At 38.4% G+C, this 16,307-nt stretch overlaps 3 protein-coding genes across 5 annotated transcripts in view; all 3 read right to left on the bottom strand.

Moving 5' to 3' along the window:
• The window catches only part of LOC131796545 (uncharacterized), a 3,623-nt gene extending 1,514 nt beyond the window's left edge, over window positions 1–2,109 (bottom strand). Inside the window, exons 1-2 of one of the 2 annotated variants that reach the window (XM_059114142.1) lie at window positions 2,009–2,109; window positions 842–1,619 (exon numbers count right to left, since the gene is read on the bottom strand). In XM_059114142.1, the coding sequence (XP_058970125.1) occupies window positions 842–1,532 (691 nt within the window). In that variant the 5' untranslated portion in view covers window positions 1,533–1,619; window positions 2,009–2,109. Of the gene's footprint in view, window positions 1–841; window positions 1,620–1,961 lie in introns of both variants that reach the window. The other variant, XM_059114141.2, reaches the window with a different exon arrangement.
• A 2,548-nt stretch (window positions 2,110–4,657) lies between these two features.
• Window positions 4,658–11,330, bottom strand: LOC131796539 (uncharacterized). 2 transcript variants are annotated; one of them, XM_059114134.2, is made up of 3 exons: window positions 11,193–11,330; window positions 7,218–8,597; window positions 4,658–6,880 (listed from the first exon to the last, which is right to left on the bottom strand). In XM_059114134.2, the coding sequence occupies exons 2-3, from the start codon at window positions 7,954–7,956 to the stop codon at window positions 6,534–6,536; spliced, it is 1,086 nt and encodes a 361-aa protein (XP_058970117.1). In that variant the 5' UTR covers window positions 7,957–8,597; window positions 11,193–11,330; the 3' UTR covers window positions 4,658–6,533. The 2 variants fall into 2 exon arrangements, with proteins under 2 accessions (XP_058970117.1, XP_058970118.1); XM_059114135.2 differs by lacking the exon at window positions 11,193–11,330 and adding an exon at window positions 8,699–8,735.
• Window positions 11,328–15,456, bottom strand: LOC131796538 (bile acid-CoA:amino acid N-acyltransferase). Its single transcript, XM_059114133.1, has 2 exons — window positions 14,943–15,456; window positions 11,328–12,427 (listed from the first exon to the last, which is right to left on the bottom strand). Exons 1-2 carry the CDS (start codon window positions 15,424–15,426, stop codon window positions 11,634–11,636), a joined length of 1,278 nt encoding a protein of 425 aa, XP_058970116.1. The 5' UTR covers window positions 15,427–15,456; the 3' UTR covers window positions 11,328–11,633.
• Between the last annotated feature and the right edge of the window lie 851 nt (window positions 15,457–16,307).

Below are 16,307 nucleotides of genomic sequence, written 5' to 3'. Positions count from 1 at the left end.
CGATATACGTTGGACGTAAACAAAGCAAAAGCAATGTGGGCGACCTTTGTTTACGTCCCACGCATATTGGTCTAACACCTGTTTATGAAAAGCGGTTTTTTAAGTTTACTGGAACAAGGGTACATCAAGGATGTGTTTATTCTGATGGATTTTCTCTTTTCTGTGTAAATTTTTGGGTGGATCGAAGACGAAAGTACGATCATATCACACCAGCTTTATATAACCATCACTGGCTACCTGTGTTTTACTGTATTTATTTTAAAATTTTAATTATTACATTTAAGGCTATATATAATATGTCACTTAGCTACATTAGTAACTTAGTGTCCATTAAGTCGTGTTCTGTTTATTCCCTTAGATCGAATTCTTCATTATTTTTGGATCGTCCTAAGGGGCGTACGATATCTACATTAGGAGCTCGTTCATTTTATGTTTCTGCGCCCACGCTGTGGAACAGCCTTCCAGCAAATATTCGGGAAATAACATCACTCAGCATTTTTAAGACACATCTTTTTAATTTAGCTTACAACGAGTAACATTTCTTGGGGGTGGTCAATTGGTTATTTTTAGTATTAGGTTTTATAGATATTTCTTATAATTCATTATGTTGTATTTTATAGATATTTTTAAATTAATGTAAAGCGTTTTTGATCTTTTTAAGATTAAAAGGCGCTATATTAAGTTTTAAAATTATTATTGTTATGACCAGGAAAAACGACTAAAACTGAAACCAGCGAAATTTCCAGCTGCATTGAAGAAGCTTTCCTCGTCACCCATCCGGAACAGCCCAAAAGGGTTGATCAGTAGATAAACGGTGTAATGTTATTTTCAGTTGTCTTACCTTTATAGATTGTGATTAATGCAACCGCTGACACTTTTAGCCCAATCCACAGACTGCCTCTTTTCAAAGAAAGCTCGGCTGGAACCGAGCTGGCACTTATTGCGCATTCCCAGCAGTTTGCTGACCCAAAATAATGCACGCTCAACTCCACTGCCAGACAGGATACGGGAATGTCATGAATAAAAGTCTCTATGCACATAAACATGGTATGAATGTGTACAATACTTCGATAGTATTTTGGTGTATCTGGTGAGCCAAGGTCGTGTTCAAATTCTGGTTCTCGGCAGTGCTTGCATAAATTTGGAAGTAGAGTGCATACGTGGGCGATGTAGAGCGCCACACCAATCCCAGCAAAAATTAAGAAAAACCATTGAAGAATTTCCAAGGTTAGGATGTGCTTGTCGAGATCTGACACTGTAAAGTTTCCTGGTGCTCTACAATAGACGTTTGTCCTTCCCGGATCGACTTGAGTTCCATTCGCATTTGAGTTCTCTTCTAATTCATTGCATTTTCTTACCGCGTTGAAAACGTCAAAAAACATTCCAATGTCTGAAGCGACGTTGTATCCTTGTAAAATGCTGTATATGACAAATTGGATAGTGTAGGCCGTCTTCATTGTAATTTCTCGGCAAAATACGGCGCAAATCGTCGAACAACAACCAATGCAAAACTCACAAAGCCGATCCGCCATCTTGTGTCGTGAAGATTTGAGAACTGAACTTCAGGTTGAGAAAGGTTGAGAACTGTTAAGATTCGTAGTGTTAGAGAAGCTGAGAATCTAAGCATTGAAAAGAAGATGTCAACAAGTAATATGATTTCATAGACTTGTTTTGACAATTCCTGGTTTATCAATATTTTTGTTATTGCACTTTTGGCACTAAATGGCTGTCAATCACGTTTGATCATGAGTTTTCGAAAACAACCTCTCTCCTAAGTAATCTTACTACAGTACTAGATCTATTACACGTTGGTTTCAGTTGTGGTTTTGGCTCCATCCTTCCCGGTTTGCGTATGTTTGAAAATGCTATATATGCTTCTTTCACTTTTAGAGGTATTTGAGTATTCAGAGCACGATATTTAGTAAAAACCAAACACCAGTTTAAAAGTATTTCTCAAATACCTTCAGGTCCAGAAAATGTTTGTCATCTCAATGGCCATTTTGTTTACCTTTTGACCGCTGATAGCTTGAGAAAAGCACCAAAATTTCCCCAAATATGTTCACTTAAGTTTTGTGGAAGGGAAGGTTCTAATTAATGCGCAGGAAAGCGACAAACCCAAGAGACCGTAAAGCACTTATTGTATTGCGCTGATGGTTCATAGAAGGGGATATTTGCATAAAGTTGCCAAAACAGTTCGAGCGTGACCTATTTGCGAAGTAATTATATTGATTCAGAATCTTTAAATGTTTTGACTTTAAATCAAAAGGATTGCTGCCAGCCTCACTCTGAAAGAACCTTGCAAGATTTCTTGAATTTTGTTTTTACTTGAAAAAAGTTATATTCCTTCTGTAGGAATATTGATTTAATTTAGACATTAAGGTGCTTGAGAAAACATAAACAGACGACGGTTTCCGCTGTGTAAGCAAGACACGGTTTGTCCCTGAAACGTGCTATCGACGGTTAGATCGCCATACTAGGGCTTTACTTGTTGCGGTATGCATTCCAGTCTGAATTATTTTTCTCCTTTCAGGAGTCCCTAAAATTAATCAAATTCAGCGGAGGCATTCCTAACACATTTCTCTCTCACTCATGGGGCTTATCGTGTATGGTGTCCTTGAGAGGACCATTTTTTAGTTATGATCTCTAACGCCTAGCCGAGGAAAAAACTCTTAAAGTGAAGATTTAACACCTATCCTCCCCCTCCTCCCTCCCCCTCCCTCTGCGTATGACATTTGTAATAATATCTCCCTTGGGAGTATTTTGTTGGAAATCTTAGGTCGCGCGTTCTTTGAATTGAATAAAAGAGTCTTGTAGTCTGACGCAAGATTGGTTCTGCAGAGACAGCTAGGTGGAAAAAAAGAGAAGATTTGTGAATCACGCTTCCCACGCCAATGATTTTCTTCTCAATCCAAAAAAAAAAAAAAAAGATAGACATTTTCAATAATTCTCCTTACCACGTTCATGAGGAGGCGTATCAATTTCTCGCAAGCCACTTTTGGCCTCTAATAAATAAACATTACTAGTGATTTACGTGCATGTAACTGATGATAAGAAGCTAGGAACAGCTAAGTGCAAAATTCTAAAACGAACATAAAAATTAGCAACACAGAGGCGCCAAACTGAGAAGAACTCAATATAAACATATTTGATGCTGGCTGTTATACAATGGCCCTATGATAAACGCTTCAACTTGTTAGTCACTAATATGTACAATGCACTTAGATCACTATTGAGCCACTTATAATCTTTAAGTGTTTGTAAACGCTTTTCGGAAAAAGAGGTTGTCATTTGTAGAAGCTAAAATATCATTTTCCAGTGCTTTGAGATGCTTGTGAGCAATATTTATTGCGCATTGTTGTAACGATTCTTAGTCAGTGTTATCATCACTGAAAAGCTTCTGATGTGAGTCTTTATCCAAGTATCGAGACTCAATTATCTGCCATTACGATGTTTGTGTCTTGCAGTTGGATTAAATCAGTGGAAAATGAGGTTCAGAAGTAAACATATGGAAAATTCATATCCCCATGCAGGAGTTTATTTAAGGATAGGGTACATACTTAAACACTTTGACTCGCACAGCACTTTACAGTGCGGCTGGTAGGAAAAGGGACTGATAGAGTGCATATCGAGACGCATGACGAAAAAAAAAGAAACCATAACTTCCTTGGCGGGAATGACAAAAAAAATCGGCGTCTGTCTTTCGTGAGTGGCAAAATTAACATTTTCATGACGTGTGCAATACTTAACGTTTGCAAATAGAAACGTTATTCGTGTGTAGTCGTTGGACTCTTATGACGGGGTGGAAATATCTTCTAATTAAAACAAGAACAAGGTATCCATAACCGTACAGCTTTGAAAATAATAATTTATTTTTTTCTTACGATTTTATACTTAATTAAGCAATACAGTCAGGTTATTTTCTTCATAGCAGGTCAAGAAATGAAATCTAAAGAAACAATAACAGTCCAGTGGGCCGCTTTCGATCTGAGAGCAAGCACAATGCTGAGTAAAAGTATAGCTAAATAAATAGCAAACGATGATCGTCAATTAGCACGCCTTGTTTATTTCGCAGATTTGTTGCCGAAGCATCGCGCTTTTAAAATTGCGAGATATTGAAGGGGTCATTCGACGACAAATCGGTACTCTCCTGTGGTTTCTTGCTGCTATATATCGCTTGCACTCATCACAGTCATGTCTCAAGAGCGTTCGACAGATCATCAAAATTTGCCCCACAAGCAAAACTTTACTAAAGTGACTTCTTGCAAAGGGTAAGATATGTCGCAGCGTTGTGTGTTAGATCTAACACAGCAAAAAAATCACTAATGAGCAACTTTTATCATGATATTGTGCGTGAAAACAATCACAAAGGAAAATGTAAATAGAAGTATGTTCTTAGATACATGTGACTCTTTTCATACTCAAATAATTAATCAACTTTTGGAGCCAGTTACAGCCACTCTAACTTCTGTTACGCTGTTACTCCAAAATTGACATTTTTACCAGGAGACAATTTGTAAACTTCTGCAAGGAACTCTTCAGTTCACTTCCTGTTAGTCCTACCGACTGAAATTGGCTTGCAGTTAGTAAACACTTGGGTTTACCCACGGTCAGCTTGTGTTTCCAGGCTCCATTGTCCAAGTGATAGTATGCATAGTACTAGGCATTCATGTTTTAATTTCTCCTGATCACTACTTCATTATGAAAATAGTCCATTTGAAATTATTTAACAACTGCATTTCTCTGGCTACCCAGTAAAAGGCCTTTTTCATTTGAGATCAGTTGGCTCGACCTAAAGGAATACTCCTTAAACAATAATAACCCCACGCCAGATCAATGCAAGTTGTGTTAATATGATAGAACAGTTTTGAATTGAGCGTCGAAAAACGTAATCCAATGACCAATTAGAACAAGGGTTCACATTATCATAAGCCAATGAGAACTCAAAGTGATAACAAGCAAGCTGCTGGAAGCGTGGGAAAACGCGCAGGAAAACGCGAATGACCAAGTCGCAATCGTTTTCAGTTCTGAACCTGATTGGTTGAGAGGATTTGGCGAATTTTCTGGAACAGTCACAGAGCAAGTTTAAGAAAACCAAAGCAATCCTTGACTACGTTCGACATTCAATTGAAAATTGCTCTGAGAGAGATTACTGCAAATAATCTTTGATTCAATATGTCTTACTCTCTTTTTCAAAAATAATAGGTCAGGTTGAAAAGGACTTTCAAATACACGATTGATTTTTTCCTTATATTGACATTACAGATAATGATAAAAAAAGTATATTTCTAACTAATATGTTCTACAAAATAATATGTTTTTTCTTATCACTTCCATGGCAAATTAAACCAGATACATTCACAAAATTAACTAAATTTTCATAAGTTATTTTATACATGCTAACTTTGCGCAAACTGAATGAAATGAACCGGAATTTACTTTCCTAACGAATAAATTACAACGAAACTGGTTGATTTAAGTCTTTAAATTATTACCCAAGTTACATCCAATTGACACATAATCATTAACAACCTATTTCCTGGTGTCCCTGTTATTCCTCCTGAGGAGGTTGTATTATAGATGCAGACTCAGCGTTTTGGTTTGGTCACTTTAACTATTTTTTTTCTGTTTTAGCCTACCAAAAAATAAATATGATATCTTTACTAAAAAAATGAAACTTTGTACAAATAAAATAGTGGAATGTGAAGTTGACAGCTGAGAAAAGAAAAAAAACCTTAGAGAATTTCATACCAACTCTTTCTTTGCTTCGGTAACGCAAAAAGGCTGTTACCTTTTACGACATTTACTTCACCTTCTATCTCTATTTAATTTCATACTTGATCTTGATTAAAATAATAATAAATATAATAATAATAATAAAATGATAGACTAATAATGATATTTACAAGCAGCATAAATATCAGAGCACCTAATCTCGGGTGAGAGTTTCACTATTTTGAAATCTTTAGACAGTAACATTAATTTGTCTCGATAAGAGGCAGAGGAATGTTACTTAAATTTAAGAGATATTTAAAAGAAATATAAGGACAATTTATAGAGCTTATGATTTCAACAGCGCCATACTGAACATTGTGTCGATCTCAGTGATATTCATCTTCATTCTGATTGGCTATTACGCTTTCTTCGATTTTCTCACTACAATCAACCGAAAGCGTTTTACATAGGCGGAAACGTCATGCGCTCTTATTTCTACAAGGAGTCTTGTTTTTCTTTAACTTCCTGTTTTGGTGAGCCAAGGTCACTTATTTCTCCGAGTGTGGACTTGGATCATGACACATTATAGTTGTAATATGGATTACTCAAGCCTTGGCCTCAAAAACAAACTGAATCTTAGTTAAATGAGACAGTAATTATTTGAAACGACTGACTGAATGGAACCACCATTTTTCCCGAATTAGCTTGCTCTCCAAAATTATGCGAAGTAACAAAAATTAAAAGTAGTAATCAAACGTAAACAAACTAGTTTCGCAATCAAGAAACCAAATGACAATTCATATTTCACCGTCTTGATCTCATTAACAACACAAACATCCCTCCTTGGAGCCATCGGCTTTTTCCTTCCTCTCACAGGGACAACACAACATACATAAACATTTACCACAGAAGTACCAGTACAGGAAGGTCAGCAAAAATATGATACCCCAGAAGAACAAGCCAAAGGTCCAAATGGTCGATGCTATTGTTCCCATTTCGTCCTTCATCTGGGGCGCCACTTTAAACAGGCGATTTATGGCCACTCCCATGGCGGGGGATAAGGCGAGCACACAGTAAAGGAACCCAGCTGGGAGCACCACGCACACGCGAAGTGGATAGCAGGCCCAGCAGAAGGGATTACCAATCCATGAATAAAGGGGCAAGATACCTGAGATGAAAATATGATTTAGAGATATAAAGCAGCCTGGGAAGAACACGTTATTTGTAGGTCTGGAGTTGATAAGTGATTGATAGTCAAAAGTCACGAGACCCGTTATGAAAGAAACCTCACAGATGAAAATTGGGGGCGAAGTAAATAAAAGGACTGCAAATAAGCAAATATTTTATTTGGAGTAATATACTATTCCTGGGTTTCCCTTTGTTTTGTTTAGCCATGTTTTGTCTTGTTTTGATTTTTTTTACATGTATAGGTAATGTTTGAGCCATATCAAAAATAAATAAATAAATAAATGCTGGAATAAATAGATAGAATACTTTTCACTTACCCTTGTAAATGCTCACAATAGCTATGGAGCCCAGGAGAAGTCCCAGCCACATCTCACAATTGATCTGCGCCATGGGATTTTTAGGGAGCTCTTGAGGTGTTAGGGCACAATCCCAGCAGTTTATGCCACCGGCTCCCCACATCTGCGCACAAAGCTCTACAGCCAGACACGACATAGGCACATCGTGAACCAAAGTCTCCAGCAGTAGAAACAGGGTGTGAATTTGAAGGATCTTCTGGTAGTAAGGACCAGCCTCGCTGACCATGTTCTCGAAGTTTTCATCATTCCAGTGTTTGCACGTGTTCGGGAACAGTACAACTATGTGGATCACGTAAATCCCACCAGAGAGGCATATGAAGAAAAAGAAAAAGCCCTCTAGGAGTTGAAGCGTTGCTGCTTTTTCACCTAGCAACGCTTGCGTAGCGTTTTCCGTCGCGACGCAGTAAGGACGCGTCAGGTTTGTGTCGTTGCTCAGAGGTTGAAGCATCCCGGTTGAAAGCTCATCGCAACGCGCGTATGTCTTGGACGTTTCTAAAAAGACGCCGACGTCAGTGCCAATGTTGAAGCCTTGAAATATGGCGTAAAAGATGATTTGCAGAAGGAAACCACAACCAGGGGAAACGGCGTTGCAGAAACACCGGCAAATCCCCCGGCATATCGCCATACAACTCTTGCCAAGGCATTTGCAACAATTTGACAGAAAACTTTGAATGCAACTACAAAGACAACTACAACACATGTTGGTGACTATTTACACAGTCTCCAGATGAAATTCAGACTAGTAATTCCAACTGCACTTCTTCCTTCTGAAGCAGGGATATTTATATGAGCCTTTTTACAGAGTTAAAGGCCGTTAACTTTTGTTGATTCAAGATTTCGAAGGACAGTCCTTGTGCAGTCGAGGATCTTTCGTCCCAGATAAATCAATATGGCCGTCGTTCAGACTGTCAAAATTCGTCACAAGGTTTGTAATAGGATTTACTTCAGTTAGCGAGAAGGCTGACCAGATCAAACTGATGAAAGCATCGGATCACCAGATTTGTTGATCAATCGAGCCAGAACCTTTGTTACAAGCTCACTACAAAGTATTCAATCCGTTGTTTCTTAAATCAAATAAATTCATGTTCTTTACTTTTGTTTCCTCTTGATAGTTTGCGTGTTCTTGGTCGGCGATTCCTGAATGATAAATCAATGTTAACCGCTTAGGAAAGTCTCTTTTGATTCTCCGTTGGCTGGAGTTGTTTCCTTCAAAGGCTGACTGTATTCTTGTTCAATTTGCCGACTTGTATTCTTCTATTTTCAGATTGTTCGTAGCTATCTTGACCTCATAAAAATTTGCATTTATCCTGTGCTCACAACTCGAGAGAAGTCGGTTTACAGCTGCGAAGACAAAAAAGCGAAAAAAAAGATTAATTTCGCAATAGTACATAGAAATTTGTCGAAAAAGAAAATATCAGGAGGTTCTACTATTTCTAACAAACCTTGAGAGGAGATCGCGGAAAGATTTTTCGCCAGAAGGCGCAAAAAAAACTTCGATATTTTTAATATTTAATGAGGCGGTTTTTATACCGACCTGTCAAACAGAGTGGAGACAAGCCTTATGAATAACGCATCCAAAGAAAATGTGTATGCAAAGATTATGGTCTTGTGGAGATTAGGTAAACAAATCCGGGTAACGAAAGCGGTTTTTCATTTAACTCGCAATTCTTCGTAGAATTTAGATTTTGAATAAATATCGATGTAGACGAGATTTTATATTGGCAGAGCAAAGTTCTCTACAAAGTCAGTAAGCGAAATTTCCACTGAAAACTGAGTCATCAACGATTATTTGCATAAACGAAAACTCCTGCACAAAAACAAACACTCTGAAAGCGGCAAATGATGCTATTTTCGAATGAAGCTTTGAATAGATTTTTTCTTTGACGATTTGTAAGTAATGGTTTCTACTTGACAAACAATTCAAACTTGACAGCTATGTACGAAAATTTAAATATTCAGGAACTAGTCATTCAATGTTTGGAACACGTATTGAAAGGAAAATTAAAATTACGCTCACTCATATTCGAAAAAAAAGATTCAGGAACTAAATGAAATACAAATTACAATCGGAAATCATCAAAAAATGCATTTGTTCTTAAAAAATTAAACCACCACATTCAAACTCCATATTTTTTATATCCATATATGAAATACTTCACACACGCTTTGCTTTCAATGCCAGTAGGAAAAGAAAATTTTAATTTAATTCACTCAATCTACGGTGTTAAAGCTAATTTTGGAGAAAAATGTATCTCAGTATTTCGGAAATATATGATCGCTGACAATATTTACAATTTAAGGAGCCGAACCACACACATAGCAACAAATTCGGCATGTAGTGGTTTGTTTAGAAGAATTGTCAGACTGAATAAATATAGACAGCCAAGATACAAAACATTCGCACAGTTTGGCGGTCATGACAATGGAAATTTGAAATTCAAATTGTGTATAGATTGTCGAATTTCCCATTGGTTTTCCAATATTAATGTTAACAACAATTTGACATAATGAGGAAAGGCATCAAAAGAATAAGATCGTCTACTATCCGCCCCGAGCTGGAGAATATTTATGGCACTGGGAATGCAAAAAGTGGAATTATTGTCGGTTTCCTACTGAACTTTAATCTTCAGATCTTTAATCTCGACATCTTGGAAATCGAAATCAAAATTAACTGGCCCTCATGATGTTGTTTGGCCCAAGCCGAACATAAAAATTAAATTTCATCTCGCTAGTATGTCAATTTTGTGTAATCAAATCGTTCAGAGTCCTTTAGCCTGTTTTTAAGTCAATCGCGCTTCTTTGCTAAGTAGCTGGCTGTCTTGTCGCTTCCCCATTCCTGATTCAAGCGATCGAAAAACGTACCATCTACGCAAACTATTACACTCGACACCACGAAAGAAAGGATTGAGGGGAGTGGGGGGGGGGGGGGGGGGTAGGTTGTGTTGCTAAGCACAGCTCCTTTCCAAGCCATTCTCACCATGTTTCAATGTTCCAGGGGTACCAGCTACGGAACTCTTAGCGCTTTTAAATACGTATTGTTACTTCAATACACCGTAAATAAGTAATTGTAATAATCTGAAATACTCTAATGCAATAGGTAATTAGATTTGGCTGAACACTATTGTAAAGGTTGGCGGCTTTGTGTATGAGGTCGTATATTTATTCAGAAAAATGACGCTCACAAACGGGCAATTCATTCAATAGAAAACTGTTCGCTAATTTGCTTTCGAAAGATCACAAAGACAGTTGAATTTCTAGTTTTCGCAGCAAAGAATGTTGAATCGGAAAAATGCATTCGCGACTGGAAGCCATGTTCTAATTTTGTGAAACCTTTTTTTTTAATTTTTCTTTTTGCAATTCCCCTTCCAAAGCTGAACTATATTGTCACGATATGGTAGCCATTTCATTCAACTTCGCGAGCGCCAGTGGCGGATATGTTGGACTTGAGCTTTCCCCAAATGAATCAGACATCAATTTATGACATTCAAGAAATATAACATATTGGTTAGCCATAGTGACATAACTGATCAATATGTTTTCTTACGGATTAGATGCCCCTCTTCGGATTTCTTACTCGATTCTGGTCCGCTTTAATTTAACAGCTGCAGTGCAAATGCGGTTGATCGTGGTCTAAATCGCAGAAAATCGCTTTGTTGAAAAATTAAGCAGCTAGAAAAAAGATTTCTGACCATATCCAAACTCAACATTATCACTGTTTTTCACTAAAACGAGTAGAGAAACAGGCAACATAACATCTATCGTTAAACTAAACTCTCTATTTTGATCACGAAGCAATACGAGACTTGCTTCAAATGTCAAACCGCCTTCGCTACGTTTTAAAACATATTCAACGTGGATAATGTTTTAGACATTACGCAGAAAAAACAGGGAACAGAACTCAATAATCAAATCGACCACTTACATACATTACCTTACCTAATCAATGCTGTTTTCGAAGAAAATCAACTTGTTTGCCTAGCTTCGCCCTGATTTCACCTTCAGAATTTCCACAGCGACCGAAGGCGAGCGGAAGCGAGTGATGAAAGTATATTCTGTTAGCGTCATCGTATATATTAAGGATGAAGCAGGTGTCTTTGCTATGACAAGTGTCCAGATCTTTTTTTTGTTTGTTTAGTTCATTATTCCTCTTTTCTCCCTTCGCTCTCCTGCCATTATCATTTCAGATTTTTACAAATCGCGACCGTGTTTGTTTGCACTAAGTTGGAAAAGTCAGTTTCAAACGCACAAAAAATTTTAAATCTGGAACATTGGCATTTTAAAAATCTATTGATCACCCTGGAATACAACAAGCATACATCCGATTGGATTTAGCTCTTAAGACCATAACAATTTATCGTTTTTGTGTTTTTGTTTGTATTATAAATTGCTCTTACAGGTCCTTAGATTTTGTCCAAGGAAATCTAAAATTTTCCTCCACGTGATTTCCTGCGCTAAGGCGTGTTCGTTGGGCTTCCCTCCAGACACCCAATATTGCTTAAAAATCTTCATATAAGCTAAATGAGTAAGTGGAGTGTAGGGAGGTTCAATTAGGTGACCAGCATTGGGATGTCGTAAAATGGTACATAAGGATTCCTTTCCCTCTGCTTTCAGACGTTCAGATATACAATTTGTGGTGAATTCCGAATCAATGATCTTATCATCAGTTCCATAAACGAGTAATACAGGACACGTGATTAGTTCTATTGGTGTGAGTGCTGCTAACTCGGCTGAAGGAAGAGCAAATTCCTTCGCACGCGCCACACAATTGCTATATATGATGCCTTCATCTGTTTCCTGCACATTTTCGATTTCATAGCGAAATACATTTGACAGTTTTCCTTTGTATAAGTAAGGAATCCAAAAAGGGGCATTCCATGGTGATATCGCTACCACAGCTTTTACCAAGTCGTTTCGGTAGCTTGCAAGGAGAAGCCCAAGCCAGCTTCCCAAACAGATTGAGTGCAAACTCACGCCATTTGACACAACACTGGGATGATTGCGAAACCATTCTGCTGCCTCTTCAAAGTATTCGAGATCCAAGTATTCTGGTTCGACAGGAAGATCATCGTATGCAAAGTAAGCAAGTGCAAGAGCGGCAAAGCCATGAGAGGCCAGCAGACAAGCCTTAAATTCAACTAGTCCACCGGCTCCGCCAAGTAGATCTATGACACCTTAAAAAAATAACAAACAAACAACATTTTTAGACCAGTATTGCAAGCTGCAACCATTTGGGTCGCCACAGCAAGTTAAAGTAAATTTTTTAGCACCTGTTATGTGTTTCATTACTCACTGTTCAGGGCCTTAAGTAAAGTGAAGTAGTGTACCGATGTAAAATCGAAATGGCTCCTATCGGGAATTTGTAAAGGCGGTGTATAAGCATGGAGTTGAATCACAAGTAGTGTTACATGAAGATGACAAAAACTGAACCAAAATGAGGCTGAACTGGGTCTTGAACAGGGGGATCAATCATTTCCAACAGAGTATAAATAAAATTAAATAAGAAATTTAATGCCAATTAACTGCACAGAGCCCTATCACAGAGCCCTATGGGGGAATCAGGTAAATTTTATCATGAGACGACAAAAATCCTCTATTCCCAACTGCAGTGATGGGGTGAAGAACTTGAGCTAAAGGCAGTTAAATTTGCTTTCATTCAGACTAGAAAGTGGAATATAGAGTGGCCCTATGCCTAGCATACAGGATTACATGAGCTTAGACCTGGTCATCATGCTTATCACTAGCAACAAGCAAATTTTCACAGAAATTTGTTTAATTAATGCAATGGGGAAGGAATGGGAAGGGAAGGGGAGGGGAAGGAATGGGAAGGGAAGGGGAGGGGAAGGAATGGGAAGGGAAGGGGAGGGGAAGGAATGGGAAGGGAAGGGGAGGGGAAGGAATGGGAAGGGAAGGGGAGGGGAAGGAATGGGAAGGGAAGGGGAGGGGAAGGAATGGGAAGGGAAGGGGAGGGGAAGGAATGGGAAGGGAAGGGGAGGGGAAGGAATGGGAAGGGAAGGGGAGGGGAAGGAATGGGAAGGGAAGGGGAGGGGAAGGAATGGGAAGGGAAGGGGAGGGGAAGAAAGGTACCTGCAAGGTAATACATTGAAATAGTTTGCAAATATTCAAAAACAAAACAGAATTTCAAAGGGTGCCACCTCTATTACTGAGCATGTCCCAACTAGAAGGCTCCAAATTGATAATGGTTTGTTTCCCACATGCTAAAATAATACAGTTAACATACATAAGAACCTCCCTAAAAAATATAAGGTTATTTGGGTAAATTTGGGCTTCACTAATCAAGTCGAGATTAAGGATGATTTTGCAAAGACAATCATTTCAAAAGGCCAATTCAAATATTGATAGAAATAGCTTAAAGTTAATAACAAGACTAGATTACAGAAATCAGATTCATAGGAAAAAAAATGAATAAATAAATAACCAAGAGACATATATGACAAATTTTAATCCATAAGGAAAAAGACATTGCCTTCCAGTGTCACCATCTTGTTACTACATATCAAACATGGTTTGAATGAGCCTGAGAAAAGCCACATCAAGTCCCAATAATAGAGTAGTACTGGAAAATGCTGTGAGATATTAATTAAGATAAATGCAGTTTTCAGGTAATTCAAAGCAGAAGAGGGTTCATTCAGTGCAAAGAAGGAACAAACTAGACTGAACAATTCCTTGAACTGTTTAGCCAGACTTTGAACTTTTTTGCACCTTTAAGATGTGAAAATATCATTGTATATTATGACTGACCGACTGTTTTGACCAAACACACAATGTCTCTTGCAGGATTTGAATAAATTATTTTTGCACTTGATACACGTGCTTTGCTTCTGCATAATTATGATAAGTTATTTCATATTTTTCATACATATTACTAATGTGTAATCACATGATTTTTCTCGTACAATTTGGAATAAACAGGCTCTTGTAAATTTTTTCAAAGACCACTCAAAATTTACTTGTGTTTATTTATTACAAATTGTACTTGAAATCATGTGATTACCTATACTAATATTAATTGCACAATTCAGGGTCACTCCTTACTTTCTACATTCACCCTCAAGTGTCATCCAAGTTCCTCCCAGGTTAAATCAAATTTATAAACCTTCAACTGATGGCTGTATGTTTTAAGCATATTTTTATTTTGAGTTTTGAGAATTGAAGCACAACTGAGGGAGAGCTCAGAAGGCACAGAATCAATAGAGAGTAAAACCCACCTTCCTTCTCCTTAATTTCACCTTTGTTCTGGCTGACTTTTGTTTCCCTGTGTTCTATTTTCATAATATGTTGTTTGTTTTATTCAAATGATCTTTTTTGTTTGGTTCTTTTGGTTAAGGTTTCCATTTTTTCATTTTGCTACCTTGTGTTTGATTTTTTGTCTCAGACTATGTACCTTGTGAACTGCACCCACACTCCCACACATTTGTTGGGACACCTAGCTCCTGACCCCCCCTCCCCTCCCTACATTGGTCTGCAAGATGGCATAGACACAGTAGCAATTAACAACATTGGAAGGAGATAGGGGCGAAAGAACATCATAACGTTGTTCTGGAAAATTATCTCAACTAATTATGTCTGGGAGAGCATCCTTCCTATCCAAATACAGAGTCCTAACAAGTCAAGTAACTAAAAAAGTGACTCACAAAGTCTACCGATTCAAACTTCGTTTTAAATTACCTGGGAAAGGTCCATTGCCCGGTGGTAGAAATAATGTTCCACGGATTCTACCCTCTTTCACAGGAATGCGCCTCACGCCATCTGCCATGTACCCCTTCAGAAATGTCGTGAGTGCCATAGGCTGCTTAGATGTTTCCCTTGAGGCTATGTGGTCATTGAAGCATTTCAGCTCGATAACATACGGTTTCGTGACATCGTGTTTTATCAGTCTAAGTCCTTTTATCTGACCCGGTGCGGGTTTCATGCTCCATAACAGTCCCATAGCTGAAACTCCATTGTAAGATCCACCCACAGACGGGTCACGACCAACATCAACCTGGCCATGTTCATCAGCGATGAAGTGAGCATGCGACTCGAACACTCCGCCGTTATCACCGACAACTTTCGCCGCAAGCGTAACCTTTTGCAGTGGATCGAGTTTCGAGACGCATATTGTGGTTATATCATCGATTAGCGAAGACTTTGGCCACACAGAGAACATCATTAAACGCAAGAGATCGGAAACGTGTGCAACGTCAGGTGACTCAGCAATCGAGTAAGCCTGTGCGCCAAGGCAACGAAAGCCCGCGATTTTGGACCGCGGACTGATGCGCAACTAAATAGGTAGTGTAACAATCATATGGTGACTTCGTCTGTTGCATTCTCTCGCCTGCTTGGCTGGTGAGCGGAAAATAGCAGCTATCTTGATTGAGTAAAAAAGGCGTCATTTTTTTCAGAAGAGCAGAGGAGTGTAAGGAGCAAGATACGCGAGGGAGAGGAGTATTTTTGCGCGCTGCTCCTCATGAGAAAGGAAGAACACAAGGATGTCCTTTCTTCAGACTTTAACGATGAGCCCATCTTAAAGCCGCACGCGGCTCTAAATCCTTTCTTGAGCTATTCGTGGTTGTGAGCTGTACCCCTATCTCTTTTTTCGGTGCTGATCCCGAACAAAAAAATAGAGTTCTAGCGTTAGTCTATCACTGTACTTTCCTAATTTCGAAATTTAAAAATTCCACGTAAAGCAATAAATAATGCCATTAAACTACGAGAAATAACCCCTCATCTCAGAATGATTTGTAAGATATTAATATTTGGGCCCTATCACCGTGGGAGACTTATCAAAGAGAGGTACTTTTAAGGACGTCATTTCGTCTTTTGTTTTCATTTTCGAGGTTTTAGTATAACTATCTCGATCCCGTTAGTGTCTAAACTCCCTATGCACTTGGTAAGGGTGTGGTTCCATACATGGGTGAAGCATTTATATGTACCTCAGTATCTCAAATCAACATCTCCTCCACGCCTCCATCTCATGGTGGAAACTCTCGCGCAATATTCCCTCACGAGAGCTCTAATCATGATCATGTATACATTTTTAATTTTATTGAA

This window comes from Pocillopora verrucosa, chromosome 3, assembly GCF_036669915.1.
Source record: "Pocillopora verrucosa isolate sample1 chromosome 3, ASM3666991v2, whole genome shotgun sequence".
NCBI classification, from domain to species: domain Eukaryota; kingdom Metazoa; phylum Cnidaria; class Anthozoa; order Scleractinia; family Pocilloporidae; genus Pocillopora; species Pocillopora verrucosa.
This window is presented reverse-complemented; position numbering and strand designations above follow the sequence as displayed.